Source organism: Spermophilus citellus (genome assembly GCF_964194105.1).
Source record: "Spermophilus citellus genome assembly, chromosome: 17".
NCBI classification, from domain to species: Eukaryota; Metazoa; Chordata; class Mammalia; order Rodentia; family Sciuridae; genus Spermophilus; species Spermophilus citellus.
Genome location: NC_138199.1, coordinates 47,516,241 through 47,537,578, shown reverse-complemented (window position 1 = coordinate 47,537,578; position 21,338 = coordinate 47,516,241). Strand labels below are relative to the sequence as shown.

The following is a 21,338-nucleotide window of genomic DNA, read 5'->3' as shown; positions in this document are numbered from 1 at the left end:
AACCAGCTGGCTTTTTCCTGGGTCGTCCCCTCTCCCTTGCCATCCCTGAAGAATGCCTATTATCGCCCTACAATGCAAATGAGAAAAGAGATGCTCAGAGGAGTTGGGTAACTTGCTTAGCTCTGCACAGTTCACATAAAGACACTACTGAAAAAATAGAAAATAAATAATAAAACAAAACAGAGCAGCCAAGAATGTACCAGGTTACTTGGGTCACTGCTTTTTTCTACCTGCCACCAACCATAGAACCTTCAAGTGACACCACTGATCCTCTATTCCCCGAGTGGGGACCACACATTGACTCCTCTTGAAAGCTCTATCATAAAATACCTCACCTGACTTCCCTTCAATATTCTTCCTCTCTCCCTGGTCTCTTTTCCCACTAGAGACTCACAGCAGCAGAAGGATGAGGAACATATTGAGGGTGAAAGAAATGGGGGGAAACAAGGACCTTCTAGCTTGCTTTGAAACTAAAGAAATGTGATGCTTGTGGCTCTAACCAGTCTTTGGTTCATGTCATCTGTCTCCATGCTGACGGCATCCAGTGTGCTGTTATTTTTAGCTGGTGCTTGGCCCAGCCTGCTGACTCCTGACCATGGGTGCTGCTGAAATGACATCAGTGACAGCAGGTATCCCAGCAAGCATCTTTGCCATGGTCAGCCTTTTCCTATTTCCTGTTAAGAACGGTCCTTCCTCACTGAACCAAATGCCAGCAGCCAGAGCTTCAGCCCTCAGGCCTCCATTCTCTGTCCATGGAAGGACCTAAGAACTGTAGGCTCAGATGTAAAATTATGTGTTGTGATGAAGTTGCCACTCACTGATTAAACTTTCCCTTGAGGGAGTCTTCATCCAACATATAGGTTGGACTATGCTGCCTTATATAATATATTTCACGGCATGTATCAAGTAAAAATTCTGGAAATAGCAGTTTCTTTCCTCAAAATTCTTTAAAAATCATTTAAAAATTAATTATTCCATTAATGGTACATATATATGGATACAAGACATGTCTACAATGAGGAATTCTTGAGTCAGGATACTTAACATTTCAAACTCCATAAAAAAGTCTAAGAACAGAATTATTTTTAAAACAAATAATAATAAATGTACATTTACCTGGAACAAAGCTTCCCTGGACCACCTCCTTGTATGCCCACCAGCCTTCATGGATTTTTGGTGAATTCTGTTGAGCTAAAGAAAAAGCAAAAGAGAGGAGAGAATAAGATGATAGTTCCAAAGTACTGTATCCTGGATGGCCCAACAGGAAGGGTAAATGTCCATGAAATAACCTGCTCCTACCCCCAAACTGCACTATATCAATAATACTCCTTCTCCCTTTTCTTCAAATATTTTATTAACATCTAAATATATCTTTATAGATTTTCATAAAAAGTACTCAAAATTTTAGTGAAAATGAAAAAGACAGTAATTTAAGTCCCCTGCTATTTCTCTTGACTGTTCTCTTCTCCCTTTCCCTACACATATACACACATGCAAACACACACGTGCATGCACACACACACAATACCCTATTGGACCAGAGGGTCATAGGTGGACTGCATCCTACTGCCAGGCCAGAAACCTGAATGTGCATAGAAACCCTGAGTTTGCAGAGATTGGGAGTTTGTTGAAGGAGCCAAGCTAGAAGGCTACAGAGTAAAACATTCAACTTTCCTCAAGTCCCAAGAAAACAAAAACAAGAGTATAAATAACCATGGGAGAAAGGGTGGAAGACTCAAGATATTGGAAAATATTATAGGGATCTGTGAGGTCATACTGACATGACCTCTGAATAATCTTTGAAGTTATAACAGGTGGCAGGTGAGTTGGGAAAATTAAACTTTCCCAATTTTCTTTCTATCTATCTATCTATCTATCTAATATACATGTGCATATATACATATATATATATATTCTCCAAAATATAGGTGGTGACACATGAACTTATGTTTATCCCTTTATTTATTAAAATGCATTCATATTTCATTTCTCAGTCACCTTGGTATAAACTAAGGTAGATTCAATCATACCTGCAATTTAGCTTGTAGACAGTAAATGCTAAACTTACACTTTCATTTTCTTCTTTAAATCATTTCTTTGCAGCCGCCCACTTCACAGCCAAGGTTGTAATACTCAACATTTTGCGTTAGAAGGCAATGGGTTGAACACAGGGCTTTGTATGGAGAGAGGATTTGTTCAATTGCTTCAGGTTGCAGATGACCTAGTGTTGCTGAGCTCCAGGGGTCTTTCCATAGCGTACAGTTGAGTTTTTTTTCTGCGTATGACAATAAGACCTCTGCAGTTTGTAGCTCTGTGGTTGAACCACACTTTGTGGATAAGGTTGAGTAAAAAAGAAGTCCACTCTTTCTGGAATTGCCAGTGGGGTTAGGGGACTTCAGAAACAAAAAGAAGAGGGACAAAAAAACCTACTTAATGACCTGGGATGCTATCATCTTTCAAGATGTGCAAGCACAAATCTATGTAATAGATGCATGAAAGTGCACTGAGTCTCCCAGTACTCTGTCCTCCCACGTGCTGTGGATAGAGTTCAAATGTTTCTATTGCCCTTGAGGAAGACCCTGAAGACAGCTAAGTTGAAAGCCAGTGCACCTGCTCTGGGGCAGCTGGCCAAGGTGGGAAGTGACCTCACAACAGAGCTTGGAACGATTCTGTCCAGCCAGGAAGCCCAGTGGAAGATTCAACAGAACCTTTTTGAATTTATAGCAACAGGGAAAAACAAGGAGATTTGATATCAGTCAGCAGCAGCCCTTCAAGCCTGACAAAGTGGAGAAAGCAGATCAAAAGTTGCATGGTTGCAGAGCTCACCGAGAGTCAGTGAATAAAGGACCTTTGTCTTGGTTAGAGAGAAATGGGTTAGACCTCAGCAAGGGTTCATATTTTTCTCTGGGTCTTGGCACTGTATGATCCACCCTCTCTTTCCACAACAGTTCATTGGAGGGTCATTGCCATCAGAGCAAGAGGAGATCCCCCAAGGCTTAGAATTAGAAATATATGACATCAGAAGTTACATAATTCACTCACACCGACTGACCATTTTATGAAATCCTTTGTAATAACTTGTGTCGTGGCGTCCCCTCCTCCACAGAAAATCTTAACTAAGCTTCTCCAGAAATCTTCACCACAAATGATTTTAGGACTATCAGCAAAAAAAGGCTGTACAAAAGAGTTCAATTAGGTAAACTTCCTATTTTCCTATTGCTCTATTTTACTTGGCCACTGGCCTGAAAGTTATCAGTACTCCAGATGCAGAACGCCCTTATACTAGTTTTTCACAAACATTTATCCAGTACAGTAGTTTGTAGAAGTGTGTTTGCATATGCAAATTGTGATTAAAAAAAAGTCAAATCCTTTAACAAGGCCTCTGGTCTTCATCTGGAGCTTCACAAAGATGTCTACATTTCTAAGAGAAGTTACTAATTGGGCTCCATGGTAACAGCTGGTAGGGGGAGGGGAAAAGGGGGGGAAGAAGCTCTCCCCTTCTCAGGTGTTGTCCTTGAAGGGTTAACTTGCCCAAAACAGGAAAGAAAAAGCTGCTTTTGTGTGAACTTCTGCAGACTGTGAACTTCTGAGCCCCTCTCCTTACATGCTGGGTATAAATTTCTGAAACTACCTGAACTCAGGGTTAAGAGGATTAATTGATTATAGCGAAAGCTGTACCCTCTGAACCTGGCTGCAGCCAAATAAAACTGTTTCCTGCTATCTTCAGCACCCTGCCTCGTCTGTCCCCTACAACACTTAACCCAAACTAAATACAATTCACAGACAGTACAATCTACACCCCATCCCCCCAAAAAGAAACCATCAAAACTAAACTTTGATATCTCAGTAAACTTGAAAGTCATGGAGCATGTCCCCAGTCTGGCAAAGAGATATATTTCTAACAACCTAACAGACTGAACTCTGACCATCACTTTGCTTCAGAGATAAACCAGGACTGGTTTTCCTTATCACAGACAGGAACTTCTGAGTTTTATCAAAATGCATCAACTTGTATCCAAACTGGACTGTTGCCTGTCATTGAACAATACAATTTTCTTTCTAGATTCTCAGAGCCAGTTAAGGAAGCCGCCTTCTCTTGCATATATTTCATTATTCAAATAAGGATCCACTCAGAACTAAAACATCTTTGTTTTATATAAGACTATCACCATGTTGCTTCAAAATTTTTATTCTATTTTTTTGTGGTGCTAGGGATTGAGCCCAGGGATGCGTAACACTGAGTTACATCCCAAATCCTTCTGTGTTTTAGTCAGCTTTTTCACTGCTGTGACTAAAAGATCTGACCAGAACAAGTTTAGGAGAGAAAAGTTAATTTGAGGGCATAGGTTTTCAGAGGTCTTAGTCCATAGAAGACCAGCTCTATTCTTTGGGGCTTTAGGTGAGACAGAATGTCATGGTGGAAGAGAGTGGCAGAGGGAACAAGCTCACGTGATGATCAGAAAGCAGAGAGAGACTCCACTCTCCAGTTACAAAATATATACTACATAGCCATACCCCCAGTGAACTACTTCCTCCAGCCACACCCCAACTGCCTTCAGTTACCACTCAGTTAATCCCATTAGAGATTAATTCACTTATTAGGTTAAGGCTATAACCCAATTATTTCTCTTCCAAAACTTCTTGCCTTGTCTCACATGTGAGCTTTTTTTGGGGGGGCGGGGAGAAGCGGGGGGCACCACATCTACACCATAACACCTTTTTATATTTTATTATAAGACAGAATCTTGCTAAGTTGCCCAGGCTGAACTTCAATGTGCAATCTTGCCTCAGCCTCCCCAGTAGCTGGAATTACAGTAGTGTGCCCCTGCATCCAGTGCTCAACTTTTTATTTACAGTGTTTACAAATATCATTTCAAAAACTTAACAGGTTGGGGATATAACTCAGTAGTAGAGCCCTTACCTAGACAAGCAGAAGGGCCTGGGTTCAATTCCCAGCACCAAAAAATTTTAAAAAATAAATAAGTAAAGGAGAAATAAAAGAAATGTAATTTATAATAATACACATTTCACTGTGTAAAAGCTTGAATATAACAATTTAGAATAAAGATTAGCAAATTAGTGCCTCCTAGCCAAATAGGGCCCACTGCCTATTTTTGTATGATCCAAGAGGTAAGAATAATCTCAAATCTCTTAAATGGTTAAAAGAAATCAAAGAATAATATCATCTTGTGACTTGGAAAAATTATATTAAATTCCAATTTTAGTATCTATAAATAAAGTGTGGTTGGCATATAGTTTTGTCTATTTGTTTACATATTTTCTATGGGTGCCTTCCCATAAGAAGGAAAAAGGTGAATAATTGTAACAGTGACTGTTTGGAGCCCGGAGTCTAAAATGTTTCCTCTATGATTGCTGACTAACAAAAATTGACTGCTAATTTAAATACGTAATTTCAAAAATCAAGCAAATCAATATAATGAACATAATGCTTTGACTGTGATATAGAGCAGGAATACAGAGAACACAATTTTAAATAAAATATTGTATATTTCAACATATAAATGGGCACCAGGCATAAGCAAACAAAATGAAGTTGGAGGCTTGGTGGAAACATTATATCGTATTGATTATATTGTAGACTACAGAATCCATGAGGAAAACTGCTCTGAGTGGTGTGATTTTTCCAAAATAGTGAACAACTCCTTTCAAAGTTCAGAACAAAATAAAATACCACCTTCCCTTGATTTGCACAATATTTGCATTGCTGAAGAAGTTATATTAAGATTTTTGTAAGAGATGCTGTGTGCTCAAATGCAAAATAAGGTTTGTAAGTTCAGATAAGTAAAATGGGTTTTCACACACTTGAATGTCTGCTGGGACATGGGATAATTTCTCACTGTTTAAAACTGTTTAATATATCACAGAGCATATAGCATTCTTACTCCCCTTTGGTCATAGCTAATTGCAACCTCTTTCATTAGAACTATCTCAAGAACCCTTGTTAATATCCAAAATAGTTGCCCAGGAACAGTGACATCCCTGTTGACAGCTGTGGACCTCGGGGACTTTTTAGAGCACTATGCACATCATCCTGATGAGTTAGAGCGAAACAGTGGGTTGAACACTCAGCAGAGGAGGGAGTTTTATCTAAATAGGTGAAAGATAAATCTAAAGATGCTCTAAATTGTAGCATTGTTTTGAGTACATTTACTACCTCATTCAAAACTCAATTTTTTTTTCCTATTCTTCTGTCATTTGACAATATCCTTTAAAAAAATACTGTCCTTTCTACACAGGTAAAAAAGTGGAAGCAAAAACTATTTCCCATCAAGATGGCCAAAAGGGAACACTAATAAAATCCTGAGTAAAATGAGCAGGTTTTCAGAGTTTTAGGTGCACTCACATTTAATCTTTTCCACTTGCATACCCACCCTGCAAAGAATGTATACCCATCTGACTAAAAATCAATTTAAGAGACAACGTTTAAAAGGAAGGAGAAAAAGAAGCCCCTAGATAACTAAGAGTGCTGCAAGTGCCCAAAATGTTGCTGAAAACTTCAGCTTTGTCCAGGCAGTTGCAAGACATTTCACTCCCTCATCATCTCTGATCATTGCTTCTTCCGCTTTCTCACCCATTCAGAAGCAGAATCATGGGTGCTTTTAGAAGAGTGATGAAACAATCAGACCATCTGAGCAAAGACTATTGTAAAGGTCGAAACTCGAAACTCCTGTTAGCTTTCTTTGACACATATTGTGAAGGACCAAGCTTCCCCTCCAAACATCAATGGCCTAAGTTGAGCCCATCTGATGCCTGTCAATTACAGACTATGACAGCGGCAAGCTGCAGTTGAAGAGAATGATGATGTTTTATATAATATGTTTTCAGATGCCCTTGGATGCCCAGTTTAGATTCATCCTGTTTGGCAGTTTAGAAAAACAGAATGGTATATTTAAAAGGTACCTCATTTAAAGTTCTGCCACAGCACAACAAGAAGCTGCGTCCAGACAGAGCACCTACAGAAATGCTGGATTCCAATTCTAATGCCTCTTTCCAGGTCCTCGGCGGTAACCTTGTTGTTTAGAGTGAGTGGAGAGCTGATTGGGAATTCCTCAAGAGCACACAAGTGAAGAGAGAGCAGCCGGAGCTTCCAGGGTGTTCTCTGATTTTCTGCTTATAGATTGGAATTTCTATACTTAACCTGCGACCAGCCCCTGAGAAAAATCCAGGTGTCTAATAAAAAATAAATAAATAAATAAATGGTGTTGACAATAAATGCTGTCATCACTGCCAGATGAGGAGATATACTCAGCAAGAAAAAGCAGTTCAATTTTATTCTCTCTCTCTGTTTTCATTTTTTTAGTTGTGGCAGTCGAGAAACTTAGACTCTTAGGACTTTGAAAGAGGTGTCTCATTTTAACTGCTTTTGGTACAGATGAGGAAACTGGACCACAAAGAAGGGAGGTCACTTACAAAAGAACGGGTTCTTAGAAGAGGGCTCAGCAAACTTTTCCTAAAAATGACCAGATAGTAAATATTTCAGGCTTTGAAGACCATGCTATCTTTGTCCCAACTGCTCAACTTTGTCATTGTAGTAGAAAAGCACCATATGGGATGTGCAAACAGATGCATGTGGCTCTGAGCCAATACAATTTTATTTACAAAAAACAGACAGAAGGCTGACTTTACCCTGCAGGCCATAGTTTTGTGACTCCTGTCTTAGAACTGGAAAGGGATTCTGTCATCTAGTTCTGCTTCTTATTCAGATGTTTAGAAGTGGGCTACTTTAATGAGAAAATCAGAACTAATTTTGATATAAAAGTGCTTATAATTACATGTTTATAATATTTGATCAATATACATTGCAGAAAGTATGCATTTGGATCAGCTAGTCATGAAATTGGTCACCACACCCTATGCCACATTCAATATGTCCCCCTTCCCACCCCAATTCCATTGTGCTAAGCTACCAAAGGTGGAAGAGTCTTGTAGCAAAAAATGAGTGTCCCAAAGCAGTCAAAAAGGACCTGAATATGTTTCTGTATGACTCTGAGGAATCTCACTTGTTTCCATAGACAAAATAATTGTATTTTCACATGTGAATGCTTTTACATCATTGTGAAATTAACTTCTACAACTCCCTTCTATTTAAATAGAATTTTTTTTCAATCCCTATTATGAGTTGCAAGACAGAGTAAGCAACTTTGCTAATTTAAGGTCAGAGAAAACACAACTGCAAAATACTTCTATGTGAAAATTATAGTGGTCTCTTGACAATATTCCAAATTCAAAAGCAACACCTGTGAGTACACAGGTGAGGTGGGAAAGAGAATGGTTCAAGAGGGAGAATAGAGGAGCCCTCACAAAAGGATCAGAGGCAGAAGAGAGATGGCTTAAGAAAACTCCACCATCAGTCAAAGCACGTCGAACCCTAACATGCACACTGCAAAAATGAGCTTTGAGCTCTGGGTCGGTACAACTATACCGGTGCTGGATGATGCATGATTAGGAAAGACGGATCCGAATCTAAGGGAGGACATTTAGAGTACCTGCTATCATGGTGATTACTTGCTTTTAATGCCATAGGAGGAGCCTGAAAAGTTGTTTCCCTAAGAAACTGCTTTTCTGTGCCTGAGGAGGTAACTCAGGGGAGGAAATGCTCAATCTACTGACTGGGAGAACACCAGATGTTGGAATGCAAAAAAAAAAAAAAAAAAAAAAAAAAAGGTCCTTCCAGCCTTGAATGCATGATGCAAAGTACCACATCCTCCAGGACATCACTGTTTTCCCTTTAATGGCCAATTCTGCCTCCTAAGTGGGAAGCAGAAGTGTGGAGAGATCACCACAGGACACATGCATGACTGCCCCTGTGCACTGCAGGATACCACTGGACCAACAGGGGTAACGTCCTCCCTCAAGCGCTCTGTGCACCCCCAGTATTAGGTGTTATTCTGCATTTTAGCGTTTACATAGAGTTTCACGTTTTTTCTGTTCCTCTGTCATTCTTCCACACTGAATGTGTCTCATTATTTATGCAAGGCTTAGTATATAATAGGTGCTTAGTAAAAGGTGAATACATGTTAAATGCTGTAGTGAAATCTATTACACAAATTTGGAGTCTGGCTCACGCAATCCCTGGGAGGTTTTAGGGTATATCCAAAGACTTGTTGGTGTGATGCCTGTATTGGTGGTCAGTGGGAATGGGGACAGAAATGTTTTCAAGTTGGTTGACAGATGGGAAAGCCCCAGGAGCTGACACCCTGCCTGAGTACATCAAAGCCATGGCAAAGCCAGTTTTATTTTGCAAAATGTGTTTCATTTCAAAGCAAGGGGGATGGTGAAGGCCATGCATGAACCTGATTACATCGCCGCCATTCTTTCCTTTTCTTGAATTGGTGAGACAAGGATCAAACTCATTTCTGTCTTTTCATCCTTTGTGACCTCCAACCCCACTTACCATAAGAGCTAACCAGGGCATCAAGGTTTGAGATAACTGGGTGACAAAGTAACTGCTCCAAGCAGAGAAGACGGGCATGACCTAGAATCACTTCTCACGTTGGACAAGACTCAGGCAAGCTGATGTCAAGGCTATATTTGAATTAGGAGATGAGGAAAGAGAAGCCTGCATCATCTTTACCTTTTTAGGCTTAGCATGAGATCATGGTTAAAAGAGTCCACGGTAACTGGCTTTGAAAATCAACAAGAGGACTTGCCTCAACATGGCTGATTTTTTTTTTTAGCTTGGTATTCTAAAATTTCTGCAATTTGGATATATCACACTTTCCAATCTCCTTTCTCACGATTTTACAAAATTTGTTCTACCTGGTGTCCCCACAGACACCATGGTTATTACTTTCTTACTCGTGCAAGGACCCCTCCCCACTTTCTTCTGGAATTCCCTCTTTTTCTACTGCTCCTTGACTCATTTTACTCGTTTCTCAAGGCCTCCTCAATTCCCATTCCTTTGGAGAAACCTCTACTAATCATTCCTCATCTGCTGTAATCCCTCACGTTCCTCAACCTCACTGGCTACTCTCAGGGCTTCAACATTTATTGAGTACTTAAGATGTTCAGGAAGCATCCTAAATGTTGAGGATACCAAAGAAGTTCTTGTTTCCTAAGAAGTTCCTGGAGGGAGACAGGAAAAAGCAAACAACTGGATTAACATATGAGGAGGATATCAAGAAAGTATTCTGCGGCATAAGAGGGCGAAGCAATAGAGTGAGAGAAAGATGCAAAAAAAAAAAAAAATGATGGTCTTTGAGACTGTGACTCAACTAAAGGTTTAAATGACAAAAAAAAATCTGGCCTTGTGAAGATCAGCAGTGACAGTATTTCAGGTCACTTCAAGGATTCTAAGTGGGTGAGAAGAAGCTTGGCTTTTTCTAGAAAGATAAAAGTAGAAATTACTGGTAAGCCATGAAAGATGCAGCGGGAGAGAGCCCCAGGCAAGGCCTAAAGGTGTGGGTAGCATCCAAGGAGGAGATCATGGGGGCTTGAGCTTGGTGGTGCTGGTGAGGAACACAACACAGCGTGTTCTAGAGGAAGAGGGAGCAAGACTTGCTCTTGAACTGGAGCAAGGAAACGAAGGAATGCACATCCAGGGTAACTCTTACCTTTTTTGGCCTCAGGGACTAATGCTAATAGTTGTTATGGAAACCTGGGAGACTCGGGAGGTGTGGCTTTGGAGCCCACAGTGGAGTTCCGAATGCCATTTGAGATGGCAGCCAGCACTCTCAGGACTGTTGAGTAGGTAAGTGGGTGTGAAAAGAGTTCTGAGGAGAGGTCAAGAGAAGACTTACCTCTATGGCTCTTTGACATGCATATGAGATTTAAAGCCATGGGCTTGAAAGAGGTCACAAAAGAGAATGTGAAAATTCATAGAGACCCAAAAGGACTCTGTAAAGAGTTCTGGCATGTTCAGTATTTAGAGGTTGACTAGAGGAGGAAAGGCACAAAATGAGATTGGGGGAAAGAACCAGTAAGAATGGAGGAAGAAAAGGGCAGGAAAGAAAAGAGTTGTTGGGCACCATTCCAGGTATCTTCTCTTCTCTCTCCCTTATCTGTGCGTGTGTGTCTCTCTCTCTTTACGCACATGCACAATTTTATTTTAGACTAGTTTTGTATTCATAAAAAATTAGAAAGACAGTAAAGAGTTCCCATATATTCCTTACCCAGGCTCCCCTGTTACTAATACCCTATGTTATTATGGTACATTTGTCACAAATAATGCTCCAGTATTGATATATTATTTTTATCTAAGGTCCAGATTTCACTTCTTTTTCCTATATTTTTAACCTTAAGTCCTTTGTCGGCTCCAGGAACCCACGCAGGATCCCATGTTAGGCTGAGTTGGCATGTCCCCTTAGTCCCCTTGTGGCTGCAGTGATATTGTCACATATTTTTATTTGCTTTTCTTCCTACTAGCTTCTTTCCCGGACTAAATTAAAACTATTTCAAGTGTAAATGTTATGCCTCGTCTCCCACCATATCACACATATAATGGGTGCACCAGCGTAGAAGAAATATTTTTTAAAAACCCTAGGAGGGGGAGCAGGACCTGCAAAGCTCCATATAGAAAAGGTCCACAAGTCTTAGACCAATGCCCACCCTTCAGAAAACTCTCCACTTTTACCCAAATTAATTTTCATGATAAAGAATCCTTAGAACTTAGGAGCAGTGTCACTCAATAGTAACATTAGTGGAATGCAAAGGAAAATGGACAGAATGATTGTCTCTAATCTATTTAATTGTACGAGTAATTATGTCGTCTTCCTTCGGCAAACATCACTTCTTATGCTGTTTTCCCATTCTTATTTTTAATGTGCACATAATAGTCCTATTAGCAGAGATGCTATAATATACCAATTACTCTTTTCCTATTGGCCATTCCGTTGTTCAAATACCATAATTAACTTTTTTAAGTCTACAGCTTCCCCATTTCTGAAACTCCCTTTAAAACTCTGATGCCAAAGTAATCATCAGGGGACATAAGTATATATGTTAAATAATTTTGTAAAAAAATGTTCTAGTAGAGACTGGGGTTGTAGCTCAGCGGTAGAGCACTTGCCTCACATGTGTGAGGCACTGGGTTCGATCCTCAGTACCATATAAAAAAAAATAAATAAAATAAAGGTATTCTGTCCATCTACAACTAAAAAAAATATTTAAAAAAATGTTCCAGCAATCGGCATTGCCAACAAATGGAAGTGATTATTTCTGGAAGGAAAATCTGGGGTTCCGTCAAGACAAATAAATAATGATAGAAAGATGCGAATCCATTTAAAAATAATTTTGGCTTCCACCAAACAAGCAACTGATCAAGAAATATTACTACTCTAATGAATGAATCTCTACTGCCACAAGTTCATGAGATGAACATTTCATCAATCAAGGAGCATTTCAGATTCCATTTTTTTTACTATTATTTATCGTCTTGGAATCAGGTCAAGATATATTTTCTATAAATATTATAGCTCAATTGGGTAGTAGAATATACTCATGTTTTTAAACAAGTGAATGAAATTTCTCACCCCAGAGTTCAAGGCCATGCCCAGGTTCACCCAGCTTCCCATAAACCGCAACAATAAGGAGAATGTGTATGTGTGCCATATTCAAAATACTACAATCAATCCATTTTAAAGTTACAATTGGAAAGAAACTGTTGATAATTCCTAAAAATCAATGGATGAGTCAATTGTGGGATCAATCTCATGTCACACAAAACTTTTGATTACAGTCAGTGGCTCTCAAGGAGGATAAAATCCCCCGCATCTCTTTTAAGTTTGAATTCAGCAAGGCTAAGTCAAATGTGAAGAAAGGAATCAAGCAGAATCATCCGTCTGTTTTGAGAGGCAGGATGAAATAATGCAAAATGAACGGCATTCTGGAGTTGAATTTCAAAGTTCCTAGTAATTGTTTCACTTTGGGCAAATTATTTCATCTTTCAAAGGTGACATTAAAAGAAACAAAGATTTTTTTTTCAAAAGCCTGAACCCTTCAGTGTCCTTATCTGAATATTGGAAATAAGTACCTTGAAGGACTGTCAAAGGACTGAATATGTGAATGTGTATATGACAACAATTTGTGCCCAAGAAATGGCGCATCCATCATCATCATCATCGCTGTGTGGAAATGGTGGTGGCATTGGAGCTGGCAAAGCCAGGGGCAGAAAGGGAACCTGGCAAGAGGAAAAACGGTAGAAAGTCACTCAGAAAAAGAAATTAGAAACTGTGGCACCATTTTACTTGAATCTGGGTGACATTTAAGGAAACTCATGGCCTGAAGCAGCACGGACTTCTTCATTCTACCCTCTACAGGCTGAGCCAACTAGAGACAGGAAAGGAGCCCTGGCCAGCCAAGGGAGAGTGCAGGGGCCTCTGAAGACACTGGTGACTTTGTGAATCCAGGTAGTCACAGAGGAAACTGGGAACAGAACAGGAGACTGGAAGCAGGAAATCCACCGCGTCAGCGAACACATGCAGGGAACCTGTGCTTTGCAGGGACAAAGCCCAGAGAAAGCCTGATGACAGTGTGACCTGTTGGGATCACCCAGGCATGGTGGAGCACGAGGCCAGGGGCACACTGTAAGAAAAGGTCAGGTGGTTTCATTCATTTGCAGTCTCATATGCCATCAGCCCAACCTCGTTTTGTTCTTTGTTCCAGTTCTGATCCAGCCAGTGTTGGCTGAGCAGGTGGCACATGGCAGGTGCCGTCACGGTGCTTAGGAGTGGTGAAGCCAGTGAATGACAGGCATCTCTGGACTGTCCAGAGAGGCCAAGCTAACACTCCATTTACAAATAACCAAGATCCAAGGGAAATCTGGAACTCGCATTATCTGGAGAGTCGTCACTAGAAAAGCTTGATCACCCTACTTGTCCCAGCTAATACTTGACTGAGGGTGGCTCACATGCCTAACTCCCTCACCTGGATTCCCCACTACCTAGCATATCACTATTGTCCGTCTTAGCCTGTGTAGCAAATGCAGTGCTACTAACCCTCCAATAGCCACTGCTCTCTTCTTCCTTGAAAAGAGAAGGCCTGGTTTTTAGTAAAGTCAGGTACTTCTCAGAAGGCTTGTCAGAAGAAAACGTACCTTCCCCTTTCTCCTTTGTAGCTACATTTAGACATATGACTAAGTTCTGGCCAATGAGATGTGAGGGAAATATGTAAGGTTTCCAGAAAGTGTTAAAGAGAAATGCTATGCCTTTCTTCACCCCTTCCAGTGAGTTGCTGGGATAGCGATGTGATATCTGGACCTCAAATAACCATACTGAACCATGAAGCAAAGACCATATTCCTAGCAACAAGATAAAAAGGGCTGGGAACTCCGTTCTGCCTGTATTTACAGGAAATAAATAAAGCTCCATCTTATTTAGAATTATCTGTCATTCATAGTTGATGTCTGACTGACACCTACTCAATACCCACGGAGTTAAGCCAATGATTCTGCTTCTGCTGTAGTTATAACTTTTTTCCCTATAATTTTACATTTTCTGCACAACAGACCCTAGACTCAGATCTTCAGTAATAAAGTAATTACTTCAATGGGCAATTACAACCATGTGCCCACTGGCCTCCTGGTCTCCCCCTTGTTCTCTGCTGATGTTTTCATACCTCCCCAGCTGTGAAGAGTCCTCTGCTAAAGCAGCATTCTGCTCCTGTCTCTCATTGTCTCTTATGCACAAAGCCATGTCCGTACTTGTGGACCATCTTTCCAGGCTCTCCACAGTAACCCTTCAGCGGTTCCTTGTTGGTTAAAGTGATGCCCAAGTCACCTCATGAGACCTTCCATCACCTGTATGGTGGGGTTAATTTGACTGCTTTCAAACCCCAGCTGGGGCCTGGGGATGTAGCTCTGCTGCAAGGTAGAGCCCTTCGTGTGCAATACCCTGAGTTCGATCCCTAGCACTGCCTTCTTTTTAATTTTTCAACTTCTTTTATTAGTGCACTAGAGTTATGCATAAGAGTTGGGTTCACTTTGACAGAATCATACATGCATGGAATTTAATCTGCTATATTTCGGTCCCTGGTGCCTCATCTTTCCCTTCCCTCCTCCCTTCCTTTGCTCTACTGGTTCTTTCTTTCTTTCTTTCTTTCTTTCTTTCTTTCTTTCTTTCTTTCTTTCTTTCTTTCTTAAAAAATGACAGTGGAATGCATTACAATTCTTATTACACCTATACAGCACAATTTTTCTTTTCTCTGTTTATATATAAAGTATGTTGACACCCAATTCAAGTCTTCATACATGTATTTTGGATAATGATGTCCATCACATTCCACCATCCTTGCTAATCCCCTGACCCCTCCCTTTCCCTGCCACCCCTTTTTCCTATCTAGAATTCTTCTATTTCTCTCATGCTCCCCCTCCCTACCCCACTATGAGTCAGCCTCCTTATATTAAAGAAAACATTCGGCATTTGTTTTGGGGGGATTGACTAACTTCACTTAGCATTATCTTCTCCAACACCATTCATTTACCTGCAAATGCCATGTCATTTATTTTTTTAATGGGTCCTGCATCACCTTTTTTCCCTGCTTTCATAACACTTACATATTTTTACCTCATCATATGTTATTTTCTTAAATGACATCTTCTCGGATTTGCCCTCCTATCAGAGAAGGTGTCTAATAAATGTGCGAATTCAAGTAAATCGAGACCTTTGCTTTTCACCGACTCACCCTGTGTCCTGCTCAGACTGAACGACCTGCTCTTGCTTAGGTGCCCTTACTACTCAGACTATTTATTTTTTCTAGAATATCATCTGACTCATCATACATCGAAAGTAAAACTGATTCTTCAGGTATTAGCTTGAAGATCCTTGAAATCTTCCATGAACTTCTATAACTGGAAAAAATGTTCACCATCTTGGAAGTGTCTTTCCATTGTGTGTGTGTGTGTGTGTGTGTGTGTGTGTGTATTATTTTTATTTCAACCCCATTTGACATGATTCAACTGAATCAAAAAAGTCTTTAGAACATCCTCATTGTATTTGGTTTTTGTCCTGAAGAGGTTCATAGTTCAATGAGAAAGAAAGAGATGTCTTTAACATATTTGAGGTGAATGTTTGTACAGTACATACGTGGAAATAATACGGGTACTGATAATGCTGGTCTACCTGCTATAATAGGTCAACTCAAATCTCATGGCTGTATGAAAATTGATTTTTCACACACCTTAAGTCCCAAACTCTTTTTCTGGATGGATGTGCAGATCTCAAGTTACCTGGCTCCTTCCACCTGTGGCCCTGCTACCAGACACATGACTTCCAAGTCCACATGGTGTTGTACCTCCAGCAAGAACAGGAAAGAGCATGGAGGAGCTTTCATGAGCTGTTTTCCTGCCATCAACCTAGAAAATGCCACAGGTTACTTCCCTTCACTCGATTGGTCAGAACTTCTTCTCATGAAGGTAGCTCAGTGTAAGGAGGACAGGGAAATACAGTCCAGCTGCAGACTACACAGTGCCATTTGACTGGGTAGGACTGACAGGAAACTTGTAGAATCCCTCATATCCCATGGTGATACTTGAAGGAATCTGAAAGCTTTCTATTCCTTTCAGATGGATAATGTAGAAGAGGAAGTCAGTTTTGGAGAACAGGGCCAAATACCTTCTAATTTGCCTAGGATATTCTCCATTTATATTTTTTTTGTTCTTGGTACTAGGGATTGAACCCAGAGGTGTTCTACCACTGAGCTATATTCCCAGTCCTTTTTAGTTTTTATTTTGAGGCAGGGTCTTGCTAAGTTGCTGAGGTTGGTAATCCTCCTACCTCAACCTCCTGAGCCACGGGGACTACAGGTGTGCACCACCACGCCTGGCCCCCGTTTACACTTCTTGTTCCAGTTTAATTATAAATAGGGTCCACTTCTGTGCTCAAAGGTGTCTCAGGTCAGAGGATAAATTATATGAGCATGCCTACACACAAGCTGTCTGCTGCAAGTAGCTTTAGCCATTTTGCAGAATCTGTCTCCAGGGCAATTAGATCCATATCACATCACCCATATGTTGACCCACATTTTGTACTGTGTGTGTGTGTGTGTGTTGTGGAACCTGACCCAAGAAGAGGTGCCTTCTCCCCTGACCTGCTCTCCTCATCATCGTTTGCCAGTCAATAAATCAATAAAACCTACCCAGTTATCTACACAAAAAACGATTACTAGAAACCTGATGGTACAGATATCTTTCCTTGTATTTTTTTCTGGTACTGGGGATTAAACTCAGGCATTCAACCACTGAGTCACATACCAGCCCTATTTTGTATTTTATTTAGAGACAGGGTCTCACTGAGTTGCTTAGCACCTCGCCATTGTTGAGCCTGGCTTAGAACTCAGGATCCTCCTGCCTCAGCCTCCTGAGCCACTGGGATTACAGGCATGTGCCACTGTACCTGGCCTTTTCCTTGTATTGATGAAAAGAGGTAAATATCAGGAATAAGCTTCCTGGAGGTATTAAAGGCCAGGTGGAGTATGTGTCTAGAGTTCTTCTGCTTCTGAGCAATATTTCTCTGGTAGTAAATATGTGACACGACCCCTCATGCTTCTTCAACTCCTCTGTTACACAGAGCGATGAGCTGTATTATTGATACTGGATACAAGGAATTAGTATAGAAAGAAGTGATTGAATTCTATTAGATTTTCTTCTCATTACAGGCCAGTATGTTCAGCAAAATGAAAACAGGACATACAACTATCAATGAGGAGGAAGCCCTAAAGTCCTGTTTTCTACCCTTCTATTTACCAGACGGGGAAAAAGAGGTGTGGAGGAGTGGAACTCTTCTGTAGAGCTAATGGCAGGACAATACTATCATTCAGGCCTTCTGGAGACAAATGATTGTGTTTCCAACTACATGGAATACAATTTTAAAATAGCAGTTACAAAAGCAAAGTTAAACAGAACATCTAACTTCTGTTATTCTGGATAAGCAGCTCAATACACAAGTCTAGCTTTTTTTTGGAGGTGGGGCAGACGGGCAGGCGGGCAGGCAGACGGGTATAGTACCAGGGATTAAACTCAGGGGCACTCGACCATTAAGCCACATCCCCAGCCCTATTTTGTATTTAATTTAGAGACAGGGTCTCACTGAGTTTCTTAGCACCTTGCCATTGCTGAGGCTGGCTTTGAACTTGCGATCCTCCTGCCTCAGCCTCCAGAGCTGCTGGGATGACAGGCGTTTGCCATTACACCTGGCTCAAGTCCAGCTTTTTCTAATAGCACATATTAGTACATAATAGTACTAATTCCAACCAGGAAATCAGGAACGACTAGACTTCTCTCATTGCCTTGTAGAAAAGAGATCCTGGAACAGAATGTGCTCTCTCTGTCTCTCTGGGGACCCAGGGTGGAGAATAGCACTTGGCAAGTTCCAGAGTTGAAGTTATGGAAAACAGCGTTGACTCTTCCACCGTCTACCTCAAGACTCCATGATGTATCTTCAGTGCCTACTCTCTTGAAAATCAGATAATTATGAACAAAGGAGAGAATCAACAGGAGCCTGCTGTCTTTGAGACTCCATCCAAAAGTTAAACTCTAAAGAAACAAAGGCAAGTATACTTTAAGATGACCATTTTTTTTCTCAAGCAGAGGTGTTTTCAAATTTTGGGGAATGCCAAGAACATCCTATTTCTGTCCTAAATGTTACACATAGGCATGTGATTCTAAAACCAAGGAATGAAAAGAAAGAAACAGCCCTTTACACGCAAATGTAATTTTATCACACGAGTGAGGCAGATGCCTTTCCTGACAGCTACGGCACTCCTGACTTTCAGAAAAAAAAAAATCACCAGGCACGGAAGTGGAAAAATACACGGAGGATTATGTAGAGCTCAGTCAATAAAATGCTTTCATCATCCTGGCCAGATTTCTCTGGACCATATTTTGTTTAAAAAGTAAGCAAATGCTCTTTCATCATTAGGTTAATGCTTTGCGATTCTACAAATCCGCTTCCTCGGGAACATCCAGGAGCATGTAATCACAAATTCAAAAGGTAGGCAAAAAACGGACCCAGAAAAAGTTCTGCATCCTGCTGATGCAAATGCCATGCTCTTATTTTCAAGGTCAAAGAGACAGGATTGGAGAACTGACCAGGTTAGTGTGTAATATCAGAATACTGACCTCATAGTTCTATGGTGCTAACTGGAGTGGTGCTGAACTTGGTGAAGGCATCATCTCTGGGGCCAGGGTGGGTGGGCATCAGGTTTGGGACTTGCGTTGGATTTGAAGAGATTCTTAGTAGCCAAGAGAAGAGATAATACTAGCTAACATTTAAATAGTTTCTGCAGCCAGGCCTGGTGACACATGCCTGTCATCCTGTGACTCAGGAGGCTGAGGCAGGAGGATCACAAGTTCTAGGACAGCCTCAACAGTGTAGTGAGATGCTACCTCAGCAACTTGGGAAGACCCTATCTCAAAAATTAATAAATAAAAAAAGAAAATTTTATAGATCAGCACTGTTCCAAGCATTTTACATATATTTACTCAATAAGCTCACATCCCCCATTTTACAGGACAGACAGGCAACTGTTCAAGATGCTAAATAATTTGGTTAGGGTCTTGTTCACAGTAAATTGGTAGAGCTGAGACTTGTGCTTAGGTAGCCTGGCTTCCAAATCTGACCACTCTGCCTATTTCTTCTCAAGATTCAGAGGATAAATACAAGGTTTTCTAAATTTGCAATTTAGAAAGATTGGGGAAGTACATCAAATCCCAGAGAATTCAAAAAGATTTCAAGAAGATACTAAGAAGTCAACAAACTAGAGAAATAGAGTTAAACAAAGAAAAAGAAAAAGAAGACTCTAACAATTGACTGGGGCATGTCTGACTATTTCCAGTGTAAAGTGGAAGTCCAGAAGGACACACAGAGAAAAGAGGTCCTTGCCTTCCATAGACGTGGTCTTCCTCTTGCCTGGCCACAGCAACACATCTCTTTAGAGTACCAGAGAGACATGACTAACTGAAGCCATCCTGCATCTGTGGCTAATTCCTCAGGATGACATTTTCGAAGTGGGATTATTTGGTCAAAGTTGCAAAGTAACTTAAAACAGTGGGGATTCCCATTATAATCAGAAATAGGACAGCTAGGATGAAAACAACTAAAGTAAAAGCCACCACCACGTACTCAGGACTTTTAGATGACAGGCCCTCTTCCAGACACTTCTAACGGATTATTTCATGCAGCCAAAACTAATTTGAAAATCAACCACAAAGTAGAAAATGTGGTGGATATTGAGATTCAAAAACTCTATGTAACTTGTCCAAAGGCGTATAATATTATTTGGCTGATAATACTCAAGCTTAATGCTAAAGAAGCTTAATGCTAAAGTTCATTCTACCTATACTTCCTGGCAGCTTGAAAACTGTGATAGAGGGAAGATTGGAAATAATAACCATAACTATTCAAAAGAAGTGGATAAACACATGATTGGCAAATGACATATGTAAATTCCACAGAAAAATGAAAAACTTAATCCAGTAGTTAAAAATGGTGAAAGAGCAAAAAAGACAGAGAGGTAGGGAAGCACAAGAAAAATCATTTAGATAGAAAATAAGATGGAAAAAATAAATCCCAGTATGTTTATTGGTCATCACTACAAATGTAAACGTAAACAGATTAAACTCAACTTTTATAATTTATAAACTTTCACACTGGATTTTTAAAAATGAGATATTACATATTGTAGAGCTATGCCTAAAATAGAATGGCACAAACAGACTGGAAATAAATATTGGGGACAACTTAAATAGTCTTCAGTATAGACACAGACCAGGTAATTATCACATTCATACACAGAAATGTGAGACAGTAGTCAAAATGAATTGATTAGATAAGTGAGGTTATTTCCAAGTGGTAGGATGGTGAAGTAAAGTTAATTTTCTAACCCTTATTTTTCTGTTTTTCCAACTTTTTTTTTTTTGCAACATGCATTTATTTTAATGATTAGGATAAAAATGTTATCCAAGTTTTTAAAAGGCAAAACCTCCCCCTGTGGCCTGCACCAGGGAGACAGATCTCAGTGAATACCCTAATAATGTCTCTTCTCTGTGATAAAATAATGAGTTCCTCCAGCAGTAATATTTAATATTCAGTCCTCTATATGGGAGCATGAAAGCCCACTGGACACTAATGGTCCCTGAGTTAATTCTCCAGCTTCTGTACCTTGACCACTACGCTGCTGGCTAAACAGCTCCCCGCCCCCCCCCCCCCCGCCCAATTCTTTACTCATTTTGACTCATGCACAAAACATACATGTCAAATCAGAACTCACCTCAAGGGTGATTTTTAACGAGGGGAGCCTGGAGTGTCACTTTAAGCCCTAAGTTCAGGAAACTCCATCACACTTTGGACTCAATTTCACTTGGCTGCTGTAGATGACAATGGGCA

The 21,338-nt window shown here is 40.4% G+C and overlaps 1 protein-coding gene across 1 annotated transcript in view; it reads right to left on the bottom strand.

The window, feature by feature from the left end:
• CA10 (carbonic anhydrase 10) overlaps positions 1–21,338 on the bottom strand; it is a 490,427-nt gene that overhangs the window by 412,618 nt on the left and 56,471 nt on the right. Inside the window, exon 2 of the mRNA XM_081270629.1 lies at positions 1,117–1,191. Coding sequence (XP_081126755.1) covers positions 1,117–1,191 — 75 coding nt within the window. The remainder of the gene's footprint in view (positions 1–1,116; positions 1,192–21,338) is intronic.